Source organism: Peromyscus californicus, unplaced genomic scaffold, assembly GCF_007827085.1.
Source record: "Peromyscus californicus insignis strain IS unplaced genomic scaffold, ASM782708v3 Scaffold_6__1_contigs__length_162567912, whole genome shotgun sequence".
In the NCBI taxonomy this organism is placed as follows: domain Eukaryota; kingdom Metazoa; phylum Chordata; class Mammalia; order Rodentia; family Cricetidae; genus Peromyscus; species Peromyscus californicus.
Window position 1 is genome coordinate 17,240,135 of NW_026294584.1, and position 16,904 is coordinate 17,257,038.

General features: G+C 38.4%; 1 protein-coding gene across 1 annotated transcript in view; it reads left to right on the forward strand.

The window, feature by feature from the left end:
- Akap9 (A-kinase anchoring protein 9) overlaps window positions 1-16,904 on the forward strand; it is a 121,126-nt gene that overhangs the window by 19,788 nt on the left and 84,434 nt on the right. The window contains 7 exon segments of the mRNA XM_052721235.1: window positions 314-511; window positions 3,304-5,262; window positions 5,264-5,629; window positions 11,266-11,479; window positions 13,410-13,489; window positions 14,613-14,745; window positions 15,627-15,712. Coding sequence (XP_052577195.1) covers window positions 314-511; window positions 3,304-5,262; window positions 5,264-5,629; window positions 11,266-11,479; window positions 13,410-13,489; window positions 14,613-14,745; window positions 15,627-15,712 — 3,036 coding nt within the window.

The following is a 16,904-nucleotide window of genomic DNA, read 5'->3' on the forward strand; positions in this document are numbered from 1 at the left end:
GTATACAGGCATCTTATAGAATTTAGGGGCGGAAATATAATCAGGACTCTGAAAGAGATGGGAGCTAGAGTCTGAAAAGTCACTAGGATGCAGAAGTACGTTCCTGTCCACATTCTCTCTAGGCCTCAGTCCTAATTCCCTCACTACATCTGCTTTCTCTGAATTATCATCTGAAAGGTAATTTATTGGCTCAGTCTCAACCCTCTGAAGTGAGCCGAGGCCACTGAGAGCCACTGTCAGCAGAATAGGACTCTGGAAGTCTGTTGGCAAACAGTCACAGTTTCGTATGTTGAAGGCTCTTTCTGTTTCCAAGTTACAGGCTAGCGAGACTCTGCGGAGCAGCACTCACAGTAGCACTGCTGCAGAGCTGCTTCAGGCCAAGCAGCAGCTCGTCACCCAGCAGCAGCAGCTGGAGGGACAAGACCATCAGTTAAAGGACTATCAGATAAAGGAGGAGGAACTCAAAACCCAAATTACTTTTTTACAAGAGAAAATTAAAGTATATGAAATGGTAAGGATGTCAACCTGCTTGTCACAACTTTGTAATTTTCCTTAGTAAAAAATTTTTTATTCATTTTACATAACAACCACAGATCCCCTCTCATCCCTCCTCCCACTCCCCCTCAGCCTTACCCCGAACCCACCCCCCCCCACCCCCCCCCCCACCCACCCCCCCCACCCCCCCCACCCCCCCCCCGTTCTCTCCTCCAAAAAGGTAAGGCCTCCCATGGGGAGTCAGCAGAGCCTGTACATTCAGTTGAGGCAGGTCCAAGCCCCTCCCCTCTGCACCAAACTGTGCAAGGTGTCCCACCATAGGCAATGGGCTCCAAAAAGCCGGTTCACGCACCAGGGATAGATCCTGATCCCACTGCCAGGAGGCCCCTCAAACAGACCAAGCTACTTGTAATTTTCTTATTCATGTATCTTATGCATATGAATTAGAACATTTTATAATTAAGTCAAACTCTTTGAATATGGAAAATAACATTTCAAAAGCAATTGAGAATCTCATACTAACAACTGTAGATGTCACACTAATATAGTTAAGATAATACTGCCCACTGTTGTGTTCCTAAAGTGATTTGCATATGTCAACTGGAGTCTCAGTAGAGCCTAAATTTATAACTCAAATATCTATTTTGTCCCATCTGAAGCATTCCCATCTATTTTAGCTATGATACTGAAATTCTGAAAATATTTTTGTCACAAGTAGAATTTGGTTATAAAAAATAAATGCCGTTGATTCTCTTTACGCAAATTATGTTGCACTTCTTGCAAACATTTAGGAATTAAGGCTCTTTGGGGCAGGGGACGGCATTATGTGTGACATAGATTATAATCTTAAGTTCTAAGAACAACTCATCCTGAAAGGTTTGCTTTCATCGACTTTGAATTGAGAAATGAAAATTGGAAAGTGTTTTGTTGCTGTCGGCTCTACTCACATACCAGCATTGGAATTCGAACTCTGTCCATGTGGCTGGGGGCAGGGCAAAGCTCTTGCCCTACACTGCCTTTTTAGGCATAAAAAAATGCCTTATAAAACATAGCAAATCAAAAGCACAATCTGATTTTGATTTGTAGGCTCAGAAAACTCATTTAGCTCTTACCTGAGTCCTGAGCTAGAGCAGAAGTAGACTCAGATTGTTCCGAGTTCAAGAGGCTGTTTAAAAATTCAAATGTAAGATCTTTTGTTTGCAATGGTTAATAATCATGGGGAACCATATATTTCTGGTCCTTTGGATTTTATTTTCTTTCCATGGACAAATGAACTTAAAAAGACAAATACTAGTTACAAGGTTCTTTAGTGAGCAGATGGAAGGATGTTTGCACTCAGATGTTGTGGCATTAGACTGAAATAAACTGATTTATGCATCTCCTTGTAGGGAGGTTTATGCCTGTGGGCTGGAATTCTTCAGTCCTGTTTACCACAATTTCCTAACATTATTGAGTATGTTTGGATGGTTCTCCTGCCTCTTCATTGCTGTGAATATGTGTATGCATGCCTAGCTCAGGGTATGGTTTTTCTAGAGGGACCATAATTCTCAAAAGACTGAAGGCATTTGGTCTTTCTCCATGAACTGGACTTAGAGGGGTACTCCCAGCACTTCCTTCAGAGGGCTTTTTTCTGTGTGAGCTTAGACAGTTGTTCTTTAGATGTGTTATACATTCATTCATAATTCCTTTGAATTGCCAAGGACCTTTATAATATAATTCAACTGCCTAAAATAACTCTGACCAGTACTATAGATTTTTATTTTATGCTTTATATTTGGGTCTAAAGCCTTTACTCACAGAGCAAACTAAAGAGCAGATCCTACACTCTGCCTAGGCCTCTGTTCACCCTGCTGCTTTGGTGTGACTGTGGTACAGCTGTGCTTGGGTGCTGTCTGGGCTGAGCTGGTAGCTACAGCTTCATAATTGGCCCCAAATGGGAACTGTGGAAAAGGCTGTGCTGTTTTCAAGTCTGTTTGAACTGAAGTTGTCGTTCCGATCAGTGTGCCATAGACACTGTAGCTGTCGGAGATGCCGCTTAAATGCTCAGCAGGGAAGGTAACACAGACTCACAGACTCAATAAGAATTCTTCTTATTGCATAGCTCTTATCATTGGAACACCTTCAGACCACTAAAATTCATGGGAGTAACCTGGGCTTGTTTTTAAATCTTTTTCTGAGAGTGTTCAGAGAGTGTATAGTATTATAATTAGCTCAAAATATTAAATAATTGGAATATCAATCAGTAATTTTAAAAGTGAAGCTATAAGAGGTTAGCAAAGATTTAGTGAGTTTTTTAATTATTACAATTATTTTTTTGTCTGAGATTGAACTCAGGTAATCAGAGCCATCTCATCAGGCTACCCATATTTTCTTCTTTCTTTTTTTCATTCTTTTTTGGCACTGCTGGAAGTAGAACCCAGGATCTCCTACATGCTAAGCAAATCAGGCTGGATATTTTTAATTTAAATTTTTTTTACATTTTTTATTATTTTAAATGTTTTCATACACTATATCATTATCATATTCTTTCCTGTCCTCCCAGATTCTCCCCACCTCCCTTAAGTAAAATTTTTAGTTACGACAAATGTAATTCACTATTTCTTCCTAAGAAGGTCTGAACTGTGGTAGAACTGTTTGCTCCTAAGTGTCCAGTGTACAGACCTTATCATGGGAGCTGTGGAGGGCTGGGCGCAAGTGACTTTTTATAGACTGATGTAAGAAGTGACTTTCATCTGTCTTTTGTTAATAAGGTTAAGCAACAAAGTTACTAGAAATTGTTACACTTTCTTTTCTTTTTTTCCTTTGAAGGAACAAGATAAAAATGTAGAAAACTCTACTAATGAAATACGGGAAAAGCAGGCAATCATTGAAGCACTGAATACAAGAATAATAGAAGAAGAGAAGAAAACTGCTGCATTAAAGAATAAAGTAACAACTGCTAATAAATTAGTAGAAGACTTAAAAGAACAGCTTACAGAAAAGGACCAAGAAACCAAAAGCTTCAAACTGGAGCTAGCCAGTTCTAGGGAAAAGGAAAAGCAGTGTTCGCTTGAAATTAAACAGTTGATGGGGACAGTTGAAGAACTCCAGAAGAGAAACTATAAAGAGAACCTAGAAACCGGCATAGTGCAAAGAATGGAAAAAGAAACCCAGCGGAAATTAGATCAGCTCCAAGCAGAGCTAGATGAGATGTATGGGAAGCAGATAGTGCAGATGAAGCAAGAGTTGATAAAGCAGCACATGTCTCAGCTGGAGGAGCTGAGGTCCCAGCACAAGGGGGAAATGGAGAACACTTTCAAGTCACATGCCAATGCTACAGTCAGTGAAGAGCAGCTGAAGGTAATGAGTGTGGCGATGAGTGAACTGAACATAAAACTACAAGATACACTTTCCCAAAAGGAAAAGCTTGGGCAAGAGCTCTGTGTAGTTAAGGGGGAAAAATGTGTTCTGCAGAGTCAGTTTGACGATCTTTCAGAAGAATCAGGCTTCTTAAGAGAGCAGATTCAGAGAGCCAGGCAGACAATAGCTGAACAAGAGAGCAAGCTGAGTGAGGCCTGCAAGTCCCTCAGCACAGTTGAAAGCTTGAAAGCGGAGATCGCTGCTGCATCTGAGACCAAGAAAGAGCTGGAGTTAAAACATGACGCAGAAATTACAAATTACAAGATTAAACTGGAAATGCTAGAAAAGGAAAAGAATGCAGTGTTAGACAGGATGGCAGAGTCCCAAGAGGCTGAGCTGGAGCGCTTGAGAACGCAACTCCTCTTCAGTCATGAGGAAGAGCTTTGCAAACTAAAAGATGACCTAGAAGCTGCACACCGACTTACTGTGGAAAAACTTAAAGATAATTTGGGCATTCACCACAAGCAGCAGATAGATGGTTTACAAAATGAAATGAGTAAGAAGATGGAAACTATGCAGTGCGAAAAAGACAACTTGCTGACTAAGCAAAAGCAACTGCTTTTGGAAATTTCTGAACTAAGAGATTTACAGGAATCACATATTAATTCAAAATCAGAAGAAATGACTCTTCAGATTAATGAACTTAAAAAGGAAGTTGAAATCCTCAGACAAGAAGAAAAGGAGAAGGGTGCGCTCGAACAGGAAATTCAGGAGTTACAACTTAAAACTGAACTGCTAAAAGAACAACTGAAAGAAAAAGAGGAGGGTCTTCAAGAAAAATGTGCACAACTTGAAGCAGAGAACAGCCTTCTCACAGATGAGAAGACTGCCCTTGAAGACATGTTGAAGTCTTACACCCCTGCAGACCAAGTGGAAAGATTAATTGCCTTAAAAGACTGTAGCTGGCAGGAAGAGGTTGAACTACTTAGAAAGGAAAAGGAGGACCTGATACAACAATGTAGTCATCTAAATAAGGAGATCGAAAACCAAAGGAATACGTTTTCATTTGCTGAAAAGAACTTCGAAGTTAATTATCAAGAGTTACAGGAAGAGTACGCTTGCCTTCTCAGAGTAAAAGACGATCTAGAAGACAGCCAAGCTAGGCGGGCGTTAGAGTATGAAGACAGGATTAAAGCGCTGACCCAAGAGCTCCATTTGCAGAAAGGAAAGCATTCTGACTTTAGTGATGACAGAGCTTTTGTAGCTGAACCGTTGGAAGTCAGTGAGGTAGTTAGTGAGGTGGTTGAAAAAGATACGACAGAACTTATGGAAAAGCTGAAAGTAACTGAGCGAGAAAAAGCAGAGCTCTCGGAGAAACTTTCTGTTGTATCAGAACAACTAAAGCAGACCCGGGACGAGGTGGGACTCCCTAAGTGCAGAGGTTCGATTATTAAATCAAGACAAAGAACAGCTTTTGTTGAGATGTAGAGCGCTAGAGGTCCCCACTAACCCCAAGGGAACAGAAAATGCCGCTGAGTGCCCTGTGCCATTGAGCTCCAGCAAAGCTGGGCTTGTGACTGTGACAGACAGCCATCATGAAGGATGTGATTCTCAAATCAGTGAAGATTTGTCAGAAGAATCAAAAATAATGATAGAAGATAAAATTCCCTTTGAAGAAAGTGGGGGAGAAGAGTTGATATTGCTAACCAGAACAGCTGAACCGTCTCATGGGATAGTGGAACTGTGTGAAAATGAAAAGCTCCAGCAAGAGCTTTGCATCCTCAAAGCCAAGCAGGTATGTCCATGTGTGATGGAAAATCCTGGTGGAAACACACACTGTCCACTGAAATAGTTCTCACGTTTGTGAACCAGTAATCTCCATCCTTACGGAAGGTGAAGGTGAATCCTCTCATGTTCGTCTCGTTTGTGCAAATCAGTTTCCAGTTTTTCTTCAATATTGTTACCTCTCGCAATAAATCTCTTATATCTGCTGCTCAGAAAATAAGCTAAGCTAATCATTTTCACATGTTTTTTCTTTTCAAAGAGACTTTGTTTTATTAATTTTACATTATAATCATTTTAGTATCAAGATTATTTTTTAGAGTTTTTCATATTGATGTTTTCTAGTATGATTTTTCAAGTTTTCAGTTAGAATTCCACAATTGTTTTAAAAAAACCTTAAGTTTTCTACTGCTCTCTATATAAATTATTCAGTGGTTATAGAATTATATTTCTGGGAGGTGGGGCTTAAGGCCTAGAGTTTTCTGAGTCTTATATCTGAATGAGGAAAAAAATGATATTAACTCTCAATATAAGTCAAGAATTTTAAAAATGTATATAATGTATTTTGTTCTTGTTTTGTTCTGTTGCTTCACTAAAACTGACCCAAAGTAGCTTAGTTGTGGAAAGTAGTATTATTTGGCCATAGTTCATCATTAAGGAACTGAGGGCAGAAACTCAGTCAGGTTAAAGTAGAAAACCAAGGAGGAATACCACTTGCTACCTTACTTACTGGCTTATGCTGAGCTAGCTTTCCTATGTAGCTTGGGACTACCTGCCCACAGGTAGTCCACAGAACTACCACCTGCCCACAGGTAGTCCACATAATGGTGCTTTTCACAGTGGGCTCCGACATCAATTGACAGTCAAGATGATCACCCACAGTTATGCCCACAGGCCAGTCTGATCTGAGCAATACTTCAGTTGAGACCTTCTCATCTCTGTTGACTCTAGACTGTTGTCAAGTTGACCAGTAATGCTAAGACAATGACTAATAATGAATCATTCCTAATAACTTGTGTTTGTTAAGTACTGATAGAAAGAACAGGAAAGTTCTGGTAGGTTATCTATAGTGTAAAAGTGCTAACTATAAAGTTTTATGTGTTTCTATATTAGTGGAACATAAATTTACTGAGTATATTCTAGATATGCATATAGTGGCGAACAAGAGGTAAGAGCTGTAGTCTCAGGAAGCATGTATTCTAGAGGAGGAGGCAAGTAATAATGGGAAATGCGTAGGGTGGTTAGCACTAGTGTTGCCTGTGAGGCAGGGAAGCACAGCGGTCAGGGAAGGTGTCTGGAGGAGTTGGCCTTTGGACTGAGCTCTGTATGACAGGCTTGCAATGAGGAAATGTGAGCTTGAGGGCCAGGATATAGGCCTGTGCGCTTGGCAGTGAAAGGAGGTGAAAGGGTAAAGCAGACTTTGAGAAGGAAGAAAGAATGTGTGAACTAAGTAGGAAGCCGTGGGAAGTTTGTCTGATGACTTTTAATCACACTTACGGTCTTATATCAAATATAGAGATAATTTACTTTTACAATAACCTGAATAGAATCAAGAGACCCAATTACTAGTTAATAGTTAAATGTGGAATTGTTTTGAAAAGTGTAATGTGTGGTAATTAATTACCCTAAAGGTATTAAATACCATTTTAATTTTTTAAATAGGAGAGGACTTGATTTCCAACTTTAGCTGCCCTGATCTTGATACTATCTCTCACTAAAATTAAAAAAAAAAAAAATGGCCATTATAGGCTTTCTTTTAAACTGAAAAGAAACACATTTGACGTATAATTTCTGTTTTTTTTTTTTTTTTTTTTAATACACTTAGCTAGTTTGGCTAGAAGGAGAAAGAAAAACATCATAGAGAGGGTCCCCAGTGTTGGCATGTGAGGCAGCCATGGGAGTGGCAGGAACTGATCATTTCTTATGCTGAGAGACCGTCAAGTGAAGTGTGTTTAAAGAGATACTGCAGCATAGTAGCCACAGGAGGAACCGCTACCCTGCCGCTCTTAAGGCCCTGTGTGCCGGACCTGCAGTACCCAGACTAAATCTGACACAGGTAGTCAATTTTTAAAGAGGAAAATGAAGCCCATTTTTCAAGTGTCAATAGTGAAACAAAAGAGAACTTCAGAGGAAGAAGATGAGACTTTGTCATTTACTATATAGCATTTTCTAAAAGTCCTAACCATTGTAAAGACAAAAAGATAAATGATGTTGATGGACAGAAAGACAGCTAACTGTCATAATTCACAGGCGTAATTTAATAAGAAATTCAGGAAATGAGTTAAAACCCTTAAAGTCAAATAATGTGGAAAAAAAAAAAAACCTGAATGCAGAAATGTCTAACAGCCTGGGTGTGGTGGTATACGCCATAATCTTAACACTCAGGAGCAGAGGTAGGGGCTGGTGAGTTCAAGGCCAGACTGAACTATAGAGCAAGACCTCGTCTTAACACAGAGACACGAACAGCCCACCTGAGCACAAGTGAAGGGGGATGGGCCCTGAATAAATGAAAACTTTCATTTCTGAATGGGAAATGTTTAATATGAAATACTAGTTTGCTTTCTGTGTTTCCAATCCAGTTCACGGTGAAAATGTATTGAAGTTTAATTTAATTGGTTTACAGCTGATCTGTAAGGATGGGTGTAGAAGAGGCAAGACTATCTGTAAGCAGACTGCATGGTACATGACATATAGAGGGGACAGTTTTAGGCTTACGTGCACCAGTTGTTTGTTTACATATGTGTCTGGGTGAGCATATGTGACTTGTGAATAACCTCAACAGCAGAAGAGGGCAGGAAACCTCCTGAAAAAGGAGTTACTCTTGGTCTTGAGGCACCCGAGGTGGGAACTGGGAACCGAACTTGGGTTTCCTGGAAGACAGCCCTTGCTCAGAACCACTGAGATGTCTCTCTAGACCCTAAACATGCCAATTTAATAAATACTGAAAATGAGTTAAGCTATTCAGAAAGATAAAATACCATCCAAGTATCCACATTTAAAGAAAATAGGTAGAAAAAAATAGCAAATTTAGAGCAGAAATAAATGAATTTCGAATAACCAAAAGGGAAAGTTTTGAAGAAGTTTGATGGTTTTTCATTTGAAAAGATCAGTAGGTTGCAATTATTAGGTCTCCAAGGATATCATCAAGGGAGAAACCACAAACAAAATGAAGAATGGAAATAAAACCCAAGTACAGATACCACAAGGATTTAAAAATAAGAGATGAGTACTATAAATAATCACTGCTGATGAAGTAGAAATGACCCAGACTAGCTCACCTAGAAACACAAAGCCTAAGTAAGCCATTAGCCGTTACAGAATCTGGAACTGTAATCAGTTCCCTTCTCACCTCTCCAACTAAGACTGCTGCACCGTGACCACGGCACAAGTGGATCTCACACACTCTCAGTGGTGAGTGGAGGTACGTAGTAAATCAGATTTGACAGAGAATCCGAGGAGCAGGAGAGGAAAGACAGAAATCACTCCTTTGAGGCTGGCTAGTATTGAGATACAGATTGGGCAAGAATGGCTCAAGAAAAGGAAATCACAGGCTAATCTCACTTAGGAATGAGGCTGAGTAAGTTCTTAATAAAGTGTTAGCGGGTTATTCCAAGAACGAAAGCCTTTTTCAGCATCTGAAAATGCTGTCTATTTAATCTCCACATCCATACCATACATACAGGAGACAACCTGATCATTTTAAGTTCCACTCGGAAAGAATCTCCAAAAGTTTCCAGATCTTTTACAGTTTTAAATTAAAAAAAAAAAAAGTAGGAAATCGGGAATAGAAGGAACTAAGGGTGACGATGGCGTCTAAGGTGATGTTTAGAAAGAAGCTTTCCCAGGCAAGGCAGACTCTCAGCTTTGCTTTCCAGCCGAGTCTTTAGAGTTCCCAGCCAGTCAATACAGTATGAGTAAGAAATGAGAAAGACTGTGAACAAGTGAGACAAAATGTTAAATCATAGACAAGGTGTTTGAAATTAGACATTGATGATCTGGTACACATTGCCATGGTCTGGTCTTTCCATTCTTTAATGTAAAGGGATATCCCAAAGGTGAGTATGTCTTTTTTGTTTTTGTACAAAGTACAGGGGAGGCTGTTCTTGTGAGGTAATATTTGAGAAGAGACTTAAACCCACAAGCCAAGACAGCAGGGAAAGCTCACAAAATTCAACAAGTGCTTTAAGACAATTGATTTTATATTAAAGGTGAGAAGTTGGGGAATAGATCCTTGCCCTTTAGGAAAAATTAACCCTAGGTTAGTTAAAGGCACACACATAAGAAAGTAGGATTACGATCTTAAGACAGGAAGCCTTTAATTAAAAAGAACAAACTCAAAGGAAAGCATTAAGAAATTTGATCATGTCTCTTTTATAAACAGTACCTAAAAAAGGTTTAATTATTAGGAGCAGATATTTGCCACATTACAAACAAAGGACTATAAAGATGGTGTAAATACATGAGGAAATACAAAGAACCTAATGAACAGATGTGTGTCACAAATGAGAACCAAATGACAACATAAAGAGTATTTTACAAATTCATATGAGTAAAATGGCATTTTATCCTCCATCACATTGGCAAAGTTACTCTGACTTATTGACATGGATACAAGGATGTGTGTGAGTATTCACATTTTTTATTAAATTAGTTCAATTATATAAATCATTTGGCAAGATCTACTAAAGTTAGCCTGTGTATTATCTGTGAGCAGCAGTTACAACCCTGGGTGGGTGAGTGTGGTCACTGGACAGCAGAAGCAGCAGCAGCACCAGCAGCACTTGGAAACAGGCTAGAACTAGTATTTCTCAGACTTCCTGAACCAGAGGTCAGAGGGCAGATACCATGAACTTGTGTCAGCAAGCATTCCGCATGAGTCTGATACATGATGGCCAACTCACCAGTGAAGCATTCACTCATTTGTCTTAGGTGGATTATATAATCATTTACTGCCTTTTGATTGAAAGCACCCCAGGCTTACCAGTAATCCCCCTGATCTCCAGAAAGGAAAGTGAACCAGTTGTGGTTCATGTATACTACACTACAATTAAAATAAATTAACCTGTCATCTATATGGACTGATTTGGGAGCATATTGATATGGAATGCAAAGAAATTTACAAAATAAATGCCATTGCTATAAGTACACAGAAATACACAATATAATGTGCTATTTACATGTATACTGGGAAATGATAGTAGACACATTCTAAATTTTTGGTAGCAGTTACTTGTGGGCAAAGAATAATCAAACATGAATTAAATTTTGTCTCTAATGTTTTCTTTCTAAATCTAAAGAAATATTGAGGAAATAGAATAAAAATATTAGGATTTATTAATTTGAGTTTTGTGTACATTGATGTTTAGTACATTTTCATTTTTAGCATGTAAAATATTGTTTAAAAAAATAAAAATCTTGCTAGTTATACTAACTATCCCAATTGACTATTACATTGTCATAATGAATCCATACATGCTACTACCTTTCTTGAGAAAGACAGGCATCTGGATGAAGAGGAAAGCAGACCAGTTCCTTCATATGAATTTTAAAACTACAAAATGTCTTCTCCTTTGAAGTTCAGTATATATGAAGAAATAGAAGTTAAGTTGTTCTTTGAATTTCCTAATGTTTACATCTATTCACTGTAAGGATGACTTGAAGCTTCAGATGGAAGCCCAGCGGATATGCCTTTCCCTGGTCTACTCAACGTATGCAGACCAGGTTCGTCACACTATGGAAAAGGAAAGGGATGAAGCTCTTTGTAGCCTTAAAGACCAGCTTGTTTCTGCTCAAGAGAAAGAGATGGATGAGCTTCATAAGATGCACCAGTGCCAGCTCCAGGCTCTTCAGACACAGGAGAAAGGTAAACAGCTTCTGACTATCTCCATGAAACATGTAAGCAGCACTTAAAATGCATCAGTCTATAATTCTCTCTCAGGCCCCATGGGATAAGATGGCTTTACATGTGATTCGTGGATTTGTTTGATTGTATCATTGAGGTGCCTAAGCGAAAATCACTGCATCATTTTTGCATGGAAGTATAATCCATTCAGAAAGCGCCTGGAAAGTGGACTGACAACTTGTAAACCCTACTGAACCATACATGCCAAATCATCACTAGAGAAATGAGAGCACATCTGTCTAGGGCATATTATAATGATTGGCTGCATTATAACTTGAAGTATACCAGAAAAGAAATAATCCAGTTGACTTCCAGGATGAACGCAAGAATGGGAGAGGAAGGAGAAGTTTAGTGCTTCCTGTGACAATGAGGCAGGAGCCATTGGCTTAGCAGTGTGGGATCCATTTTGAAGAACTGAAAGTTCAAGTTGTATAAGAAAGTAGTGGGAGATATGCTGAAGAGTGGCAAGTGCCCGACTACAAGATTTATAGACCTTGAATGAAGCATGCTTAAGCTTCCTGCTACTGCTTCCGACAGGCCTACTGCAGAACTTTTACGTAGAGGAAGCAACAGTGATATTTTTATTTAAGATGACACCAGTGTGATTAACTGGGGAAAGAAATGAAAGAATTGATGGGAAGATCAGTTAAAGAACCTTAGCAATTATCCCAATAAAATGTTGAGCTAATTATCCTTGAGACTGGAAAGCAAATGACAGCAGAGTTTAACAGTTAAAGCCACCGTCAGCCGTCCTTAGCAGCAGTGAGGGTGGGGGCGGGGGTGAGAGTGATCTTGAAGTTTCTCACCTCTGTAACCGGATAAATGTGGATATAGTCAAAAAGGGGAGCAGACCACAGGCAAATAGTAAAGTCAGTTTAGAACATACTAAGTTAAGTATATGTAAGTATATATAACTTTGAAAAGAAATAGTCACTAATCAGCTGAAAGGAGAAGTCTAAAACCCAGGGAAGACTTTCAGGCTGAAAATAAGAAATAGAATCACCATGGACGTCAAAGACCAGAGTCCCTAAGGCCGAGAACAGGGTGACATCCTGGAGACGTTGATGGCGCTGTGGGAAGCACATTGAAGGAGCCCTAGTGGAAGGTGGAACATAGTGTGGGCAGGGCAGTTGAGAGCTGAGGAATTTTCCTCTGGCTTCCTGTCTTTTGACCTCCTCTGGCTCCCATATTACCATCAGAAGGAGGTGCTTCCTAAGTCTCCAGCAGAACTGCTCTGTTGAAAACTTAAGAGTTCAAGAGTCACTTAAAGAAGGATGCCAGTTTTTCATTTCAGGACTTCTTTGGCTTTTTGATTTAGTAAGATTTTACTTGTATTTGCATGTATTGTTTGTTTAAACCGTCTTCAGATAGCCTGTCCAGTGTTTTCCATTGACAGTTGGTTGTTCCATTAGTAGGTGATAAAGCAGTTTAGTGAGTAGTGAGTGATCAGTGTTTCTGAAAAGGGGAGAAGAGAACAGAAAACATTTTTTAAGTTTTATTTTAATAATTAATTTAATTTTGTGGCACTAGGTTGAAACCCAGAGCTTGCACATACTAGTCAGAATACCCTACCACTGAACTCTGTCCCTGTGCAAAAAAGTAAAGACTCATTTGTGAAAGTTTTATTTGAGTTTTGCAATGATGTATTTAATGATAAGTATATAGATGTATTTCTTGTGTTGGAGTGTAGGTCACTGCTTTATACCCTTTTATAGAATAGAAACTGCGAATCTTAGAAATTTGTCTGAGACAGTTACATTGCACAATATAAATTTGGAAGAAATTAAAATGTGTCTTCTTTTAGGGAAGCTTCTACTTGAAACAGTTAAACATGACAGTGTTACTTACACATGTACAGTGAATGGCTCACATGAGGAATGTTTTCTTCTAGGTGATGATAAAGAGCCTTTACAAGTGCTCATTGAACGACTTCAGAAGGCAGTGTCTAAGGAGTGCCATTACATTTCAGAGGTAAACTGTTACTTTAAAAGTAGTTTGGGACAAGAAGTGCTAGAGTCTAAATTGCTACTGATTGGATGAGCGGAATCGTCCACCTATGTTTCCTGAATCCCTTCTGTATTGAGCTGTACTTAGAAAGTATTCCTGAGTTCTGAGCTTTAAATGAACATCTGGCTTTTTTTCTGATAGCCAATTTGGACCAAAGGGAATTAGTGCTAGGGATGTGACTCAGTGACTCAGCGCTTGCCTGTTGTTTAAGGTCTTGGATTCAATTTCTGTCAGCACAGAAAAAGAACAAAGAAATTCAGACAGTTGTATCTCCAGCAGAGCAGAAGCTGTAAGCATTGCTCTCCTCAGAGAAGTGCTAGTTACTCTTTCTGGGACCCAGTTTGTTCATTAAGGATGCAGTGGGATAAAAGGCTACCTCTGTAACTATGCTGAACAGTTAATATGTTCAGTCACTAACTGACAGTGTGGCTTAACTCAAAAAATTCAGGAAATAGCAGCCATAAACAATTTGGCTTTTAAATCTTTTAAATCATTCATGGTTATTTCCAATTGTGTGAGGGACAAAGGTCAAACTAACTTGGATGGCCTATCAAGTCATGGAACATGAAATGGTATTTAAATGGTAGTGGGATTATCAGTTGTTCTGGAGAACACTATGTTGGATATTTTTAACTTTGTGTGTGTACAGACCACAGAAAGCACTCTTGCGTATTGTAGAAAGGACATTAGCGTAATCTCTCCCTTATATATTGTCATTTTGAACTTTTCACTTTGTGATGTTTGTTCAAGGATAGTTGATGTAGTAATGAGGTATCTCCAAGGTAGAGTAGGAGTAGGAGCCATGCAAGGGAACGCTTTACACTTCATGGTGTTTTTCAATATTAAAAGGAAACAGAAGAAAACACATCATTTTGTGTAATTAAGATTATCAATCTTTTCCTGAAAAAAGAATAATTTCATGTCAAAGAGAAACATGGTTTTTCTGCAGATTGATTTCATATGTGGAGGAAGAGGGAATTAAGATTCCATTCATACTATTTTGACCTTTTGCCTTTAGGTTAATAATGTTTTATAATATTTAGAAGAAATCAAAATTTTAATTTAAAATATTCAATTTTGTTAACAGACTCTAAACAATTCTCTTGATGAACACCATACTCCTTTAAAATGTGAAATGAATATAGAAGAGAAAGAGAATTCTGGTGTTTACAGTCACAATCAAAGACTAAATTTACAAGAGTATAGATACCAAGTTCAAGGTAAAAAGCTTACCATACTGTTAAACAGTATTTACTTTGCTTAAGTCAATTGCTTATGAACTTAGCTTTAATTACAACTTAATTATAGATAAATTTTCTATCATAGTAACTTATCTTTAGCCATGAAATTTATATTTAGTGTACATCTAGTCTTCTAGTGTAACAGCCATACTATGCAGATAATTTAAACATTCTACTGTTCCTTGTTTCTTTTTCCTCTGTTTCTCTGAGCCCACCCATTTCTTCATTCTAATTCTTTCTGTTAATGTTCCAACTGTGGGTCCTTTTAAAATCTTTAAAATTTACTGAGTTTACTAAGTTTAAATTAATGATTTATAATTTTAAAAGTGAACAACAAAAATTTGAGTAGTGAGATACATTAAAAAATACCTTTTGCTAGGTGTGGTGGCGCAGGCCATTAACCCAGTGCTCATGCTGGGGAGGCAGAGGCAGGTGAATCTCAGTGAGTCCTTGGCGCTTTGGGTCTACACAGCAATTCCAGGCCAACTAGGGCTAACCAAAGAAAGAGATAACTTCCTTCATATAGATGTGGTGTTGGTTTCTTTTTCTTCTTAACAAATTATAACTTGAATTTCTTGCTGTTCCGTCACAGCTGTATGTTCTTTGTATATTTGTATAGGTAATGAGCAATCCGCTAATAAATAGCTACAGAAACAAAATGTATTTTGGGATGAAGTTTTCAAGTTAATGTTATACCACTTATTTCATGTAATGATTTTTAAAATTTTTTATTACTAGATTTATGGGTTTTATTACTACCAGATGTTTCTCTAAAGTTGTAAGTTGGTAAATCATATTTTATAAAAAGGTAAACTTGTACTGTAAAGTGAAATTATTATAATTGCTGTTTTTTTATCCAGATTTTCAAGATAACGTGCAAACCCTTCTCAGTAAAGTAACAGATGAATACAGCAAGCTTGTGATACTGCAGACGCGCTTAAGCAAGGTCTGTGGGATAGAAAATTTATTTGCATTTATTTTATTACCCTCTGTCCCATCAGTCGAGAAGTTCTAAAATAAGTGAACATGAAAAAGAATAACAGAAATAGTAACCATTTATATGTTTGTGTTAGAGCATTTTTATCAGTGAGCTGAAGAAATTTGCAGAAATTGAATTCTCTGTAACTCTCTGAGGTGGCTTTTTAAGTCATGAATTAAGTATATGAGTGAAATGTTAAGCAAATGAAACAGTTGTATTTAATTATATAGATGGTTTTCCTTTTCTTGTTTACTAGAGTTTGAACAAGGACACACTGTAGGACAGCAGTCTGTCACTGAACTATATCCTTAGCCTGTTACATGTAATATTTTTAAGGAAATGGGTCTGTCTGTATATTTTAAGAAGACAGTTTAGTTGTTTTGCACATAACATCCATATGTGTCAGTTTTGTTCTGCTATAGTTATTTTATAATGTAGTTTTAAAAATCGGGCCGGGCGGTGGTGGCGCACGCCTTTAATCCCAGCACTCGGGAGGCAGAGCCAGGCGGATCTCTGTGAGTTCGAGGCCAGCCTGGTCTACAGCGCGAGATCCAGGAAAGGCGCAAAGCTACACAGAGAAACCCTGTCTCGAAAAACCAAAAAAAAAAAAAAAAAAAAAAAAAAAAATCGGGGAAGATGACATATACAACATAATATAACTTAATAGCCATATCACAAAAATAAAGCTTGTATTGTCGATGATAAGTGTTCTGATTTTCAAGTTGTAGGAAAAAAATGTCATGAGAGACCTTCATTTATTTGGGATACTTTTTGGCATTCAGTTTTGTTAAAATGCTTAGGTAAATTTTCAAGATTTTCAGTTGTATAGAGGGCTCGGTCCCATCATAGCAAAAGGACACAGGGCAGAGTCAGCTTTGGAAGAGCTTGAAAGGGTGTGTGGCCAAAGTCCCAAAGAAAGCAGGTGCACATGTCCTCGCTCAGTAATTCTTCCAGTGTGAGTGTAATATGTTCAAATTATGTACCAACAGTGCTCACCTGAGCTTAGGAGTCCAAAGTCTTCTATCAAGTGGTAGATAAGCAACCTCTGCAAGTGTTGACACAGATCCTAGTGCTTTTCTGTGTAGCGATGGTAACCACAATTAACTATTCAGGCAGGTCTGTATTAGCATAGAGAGCTCTTTGTCAGGTTTTCTAATTA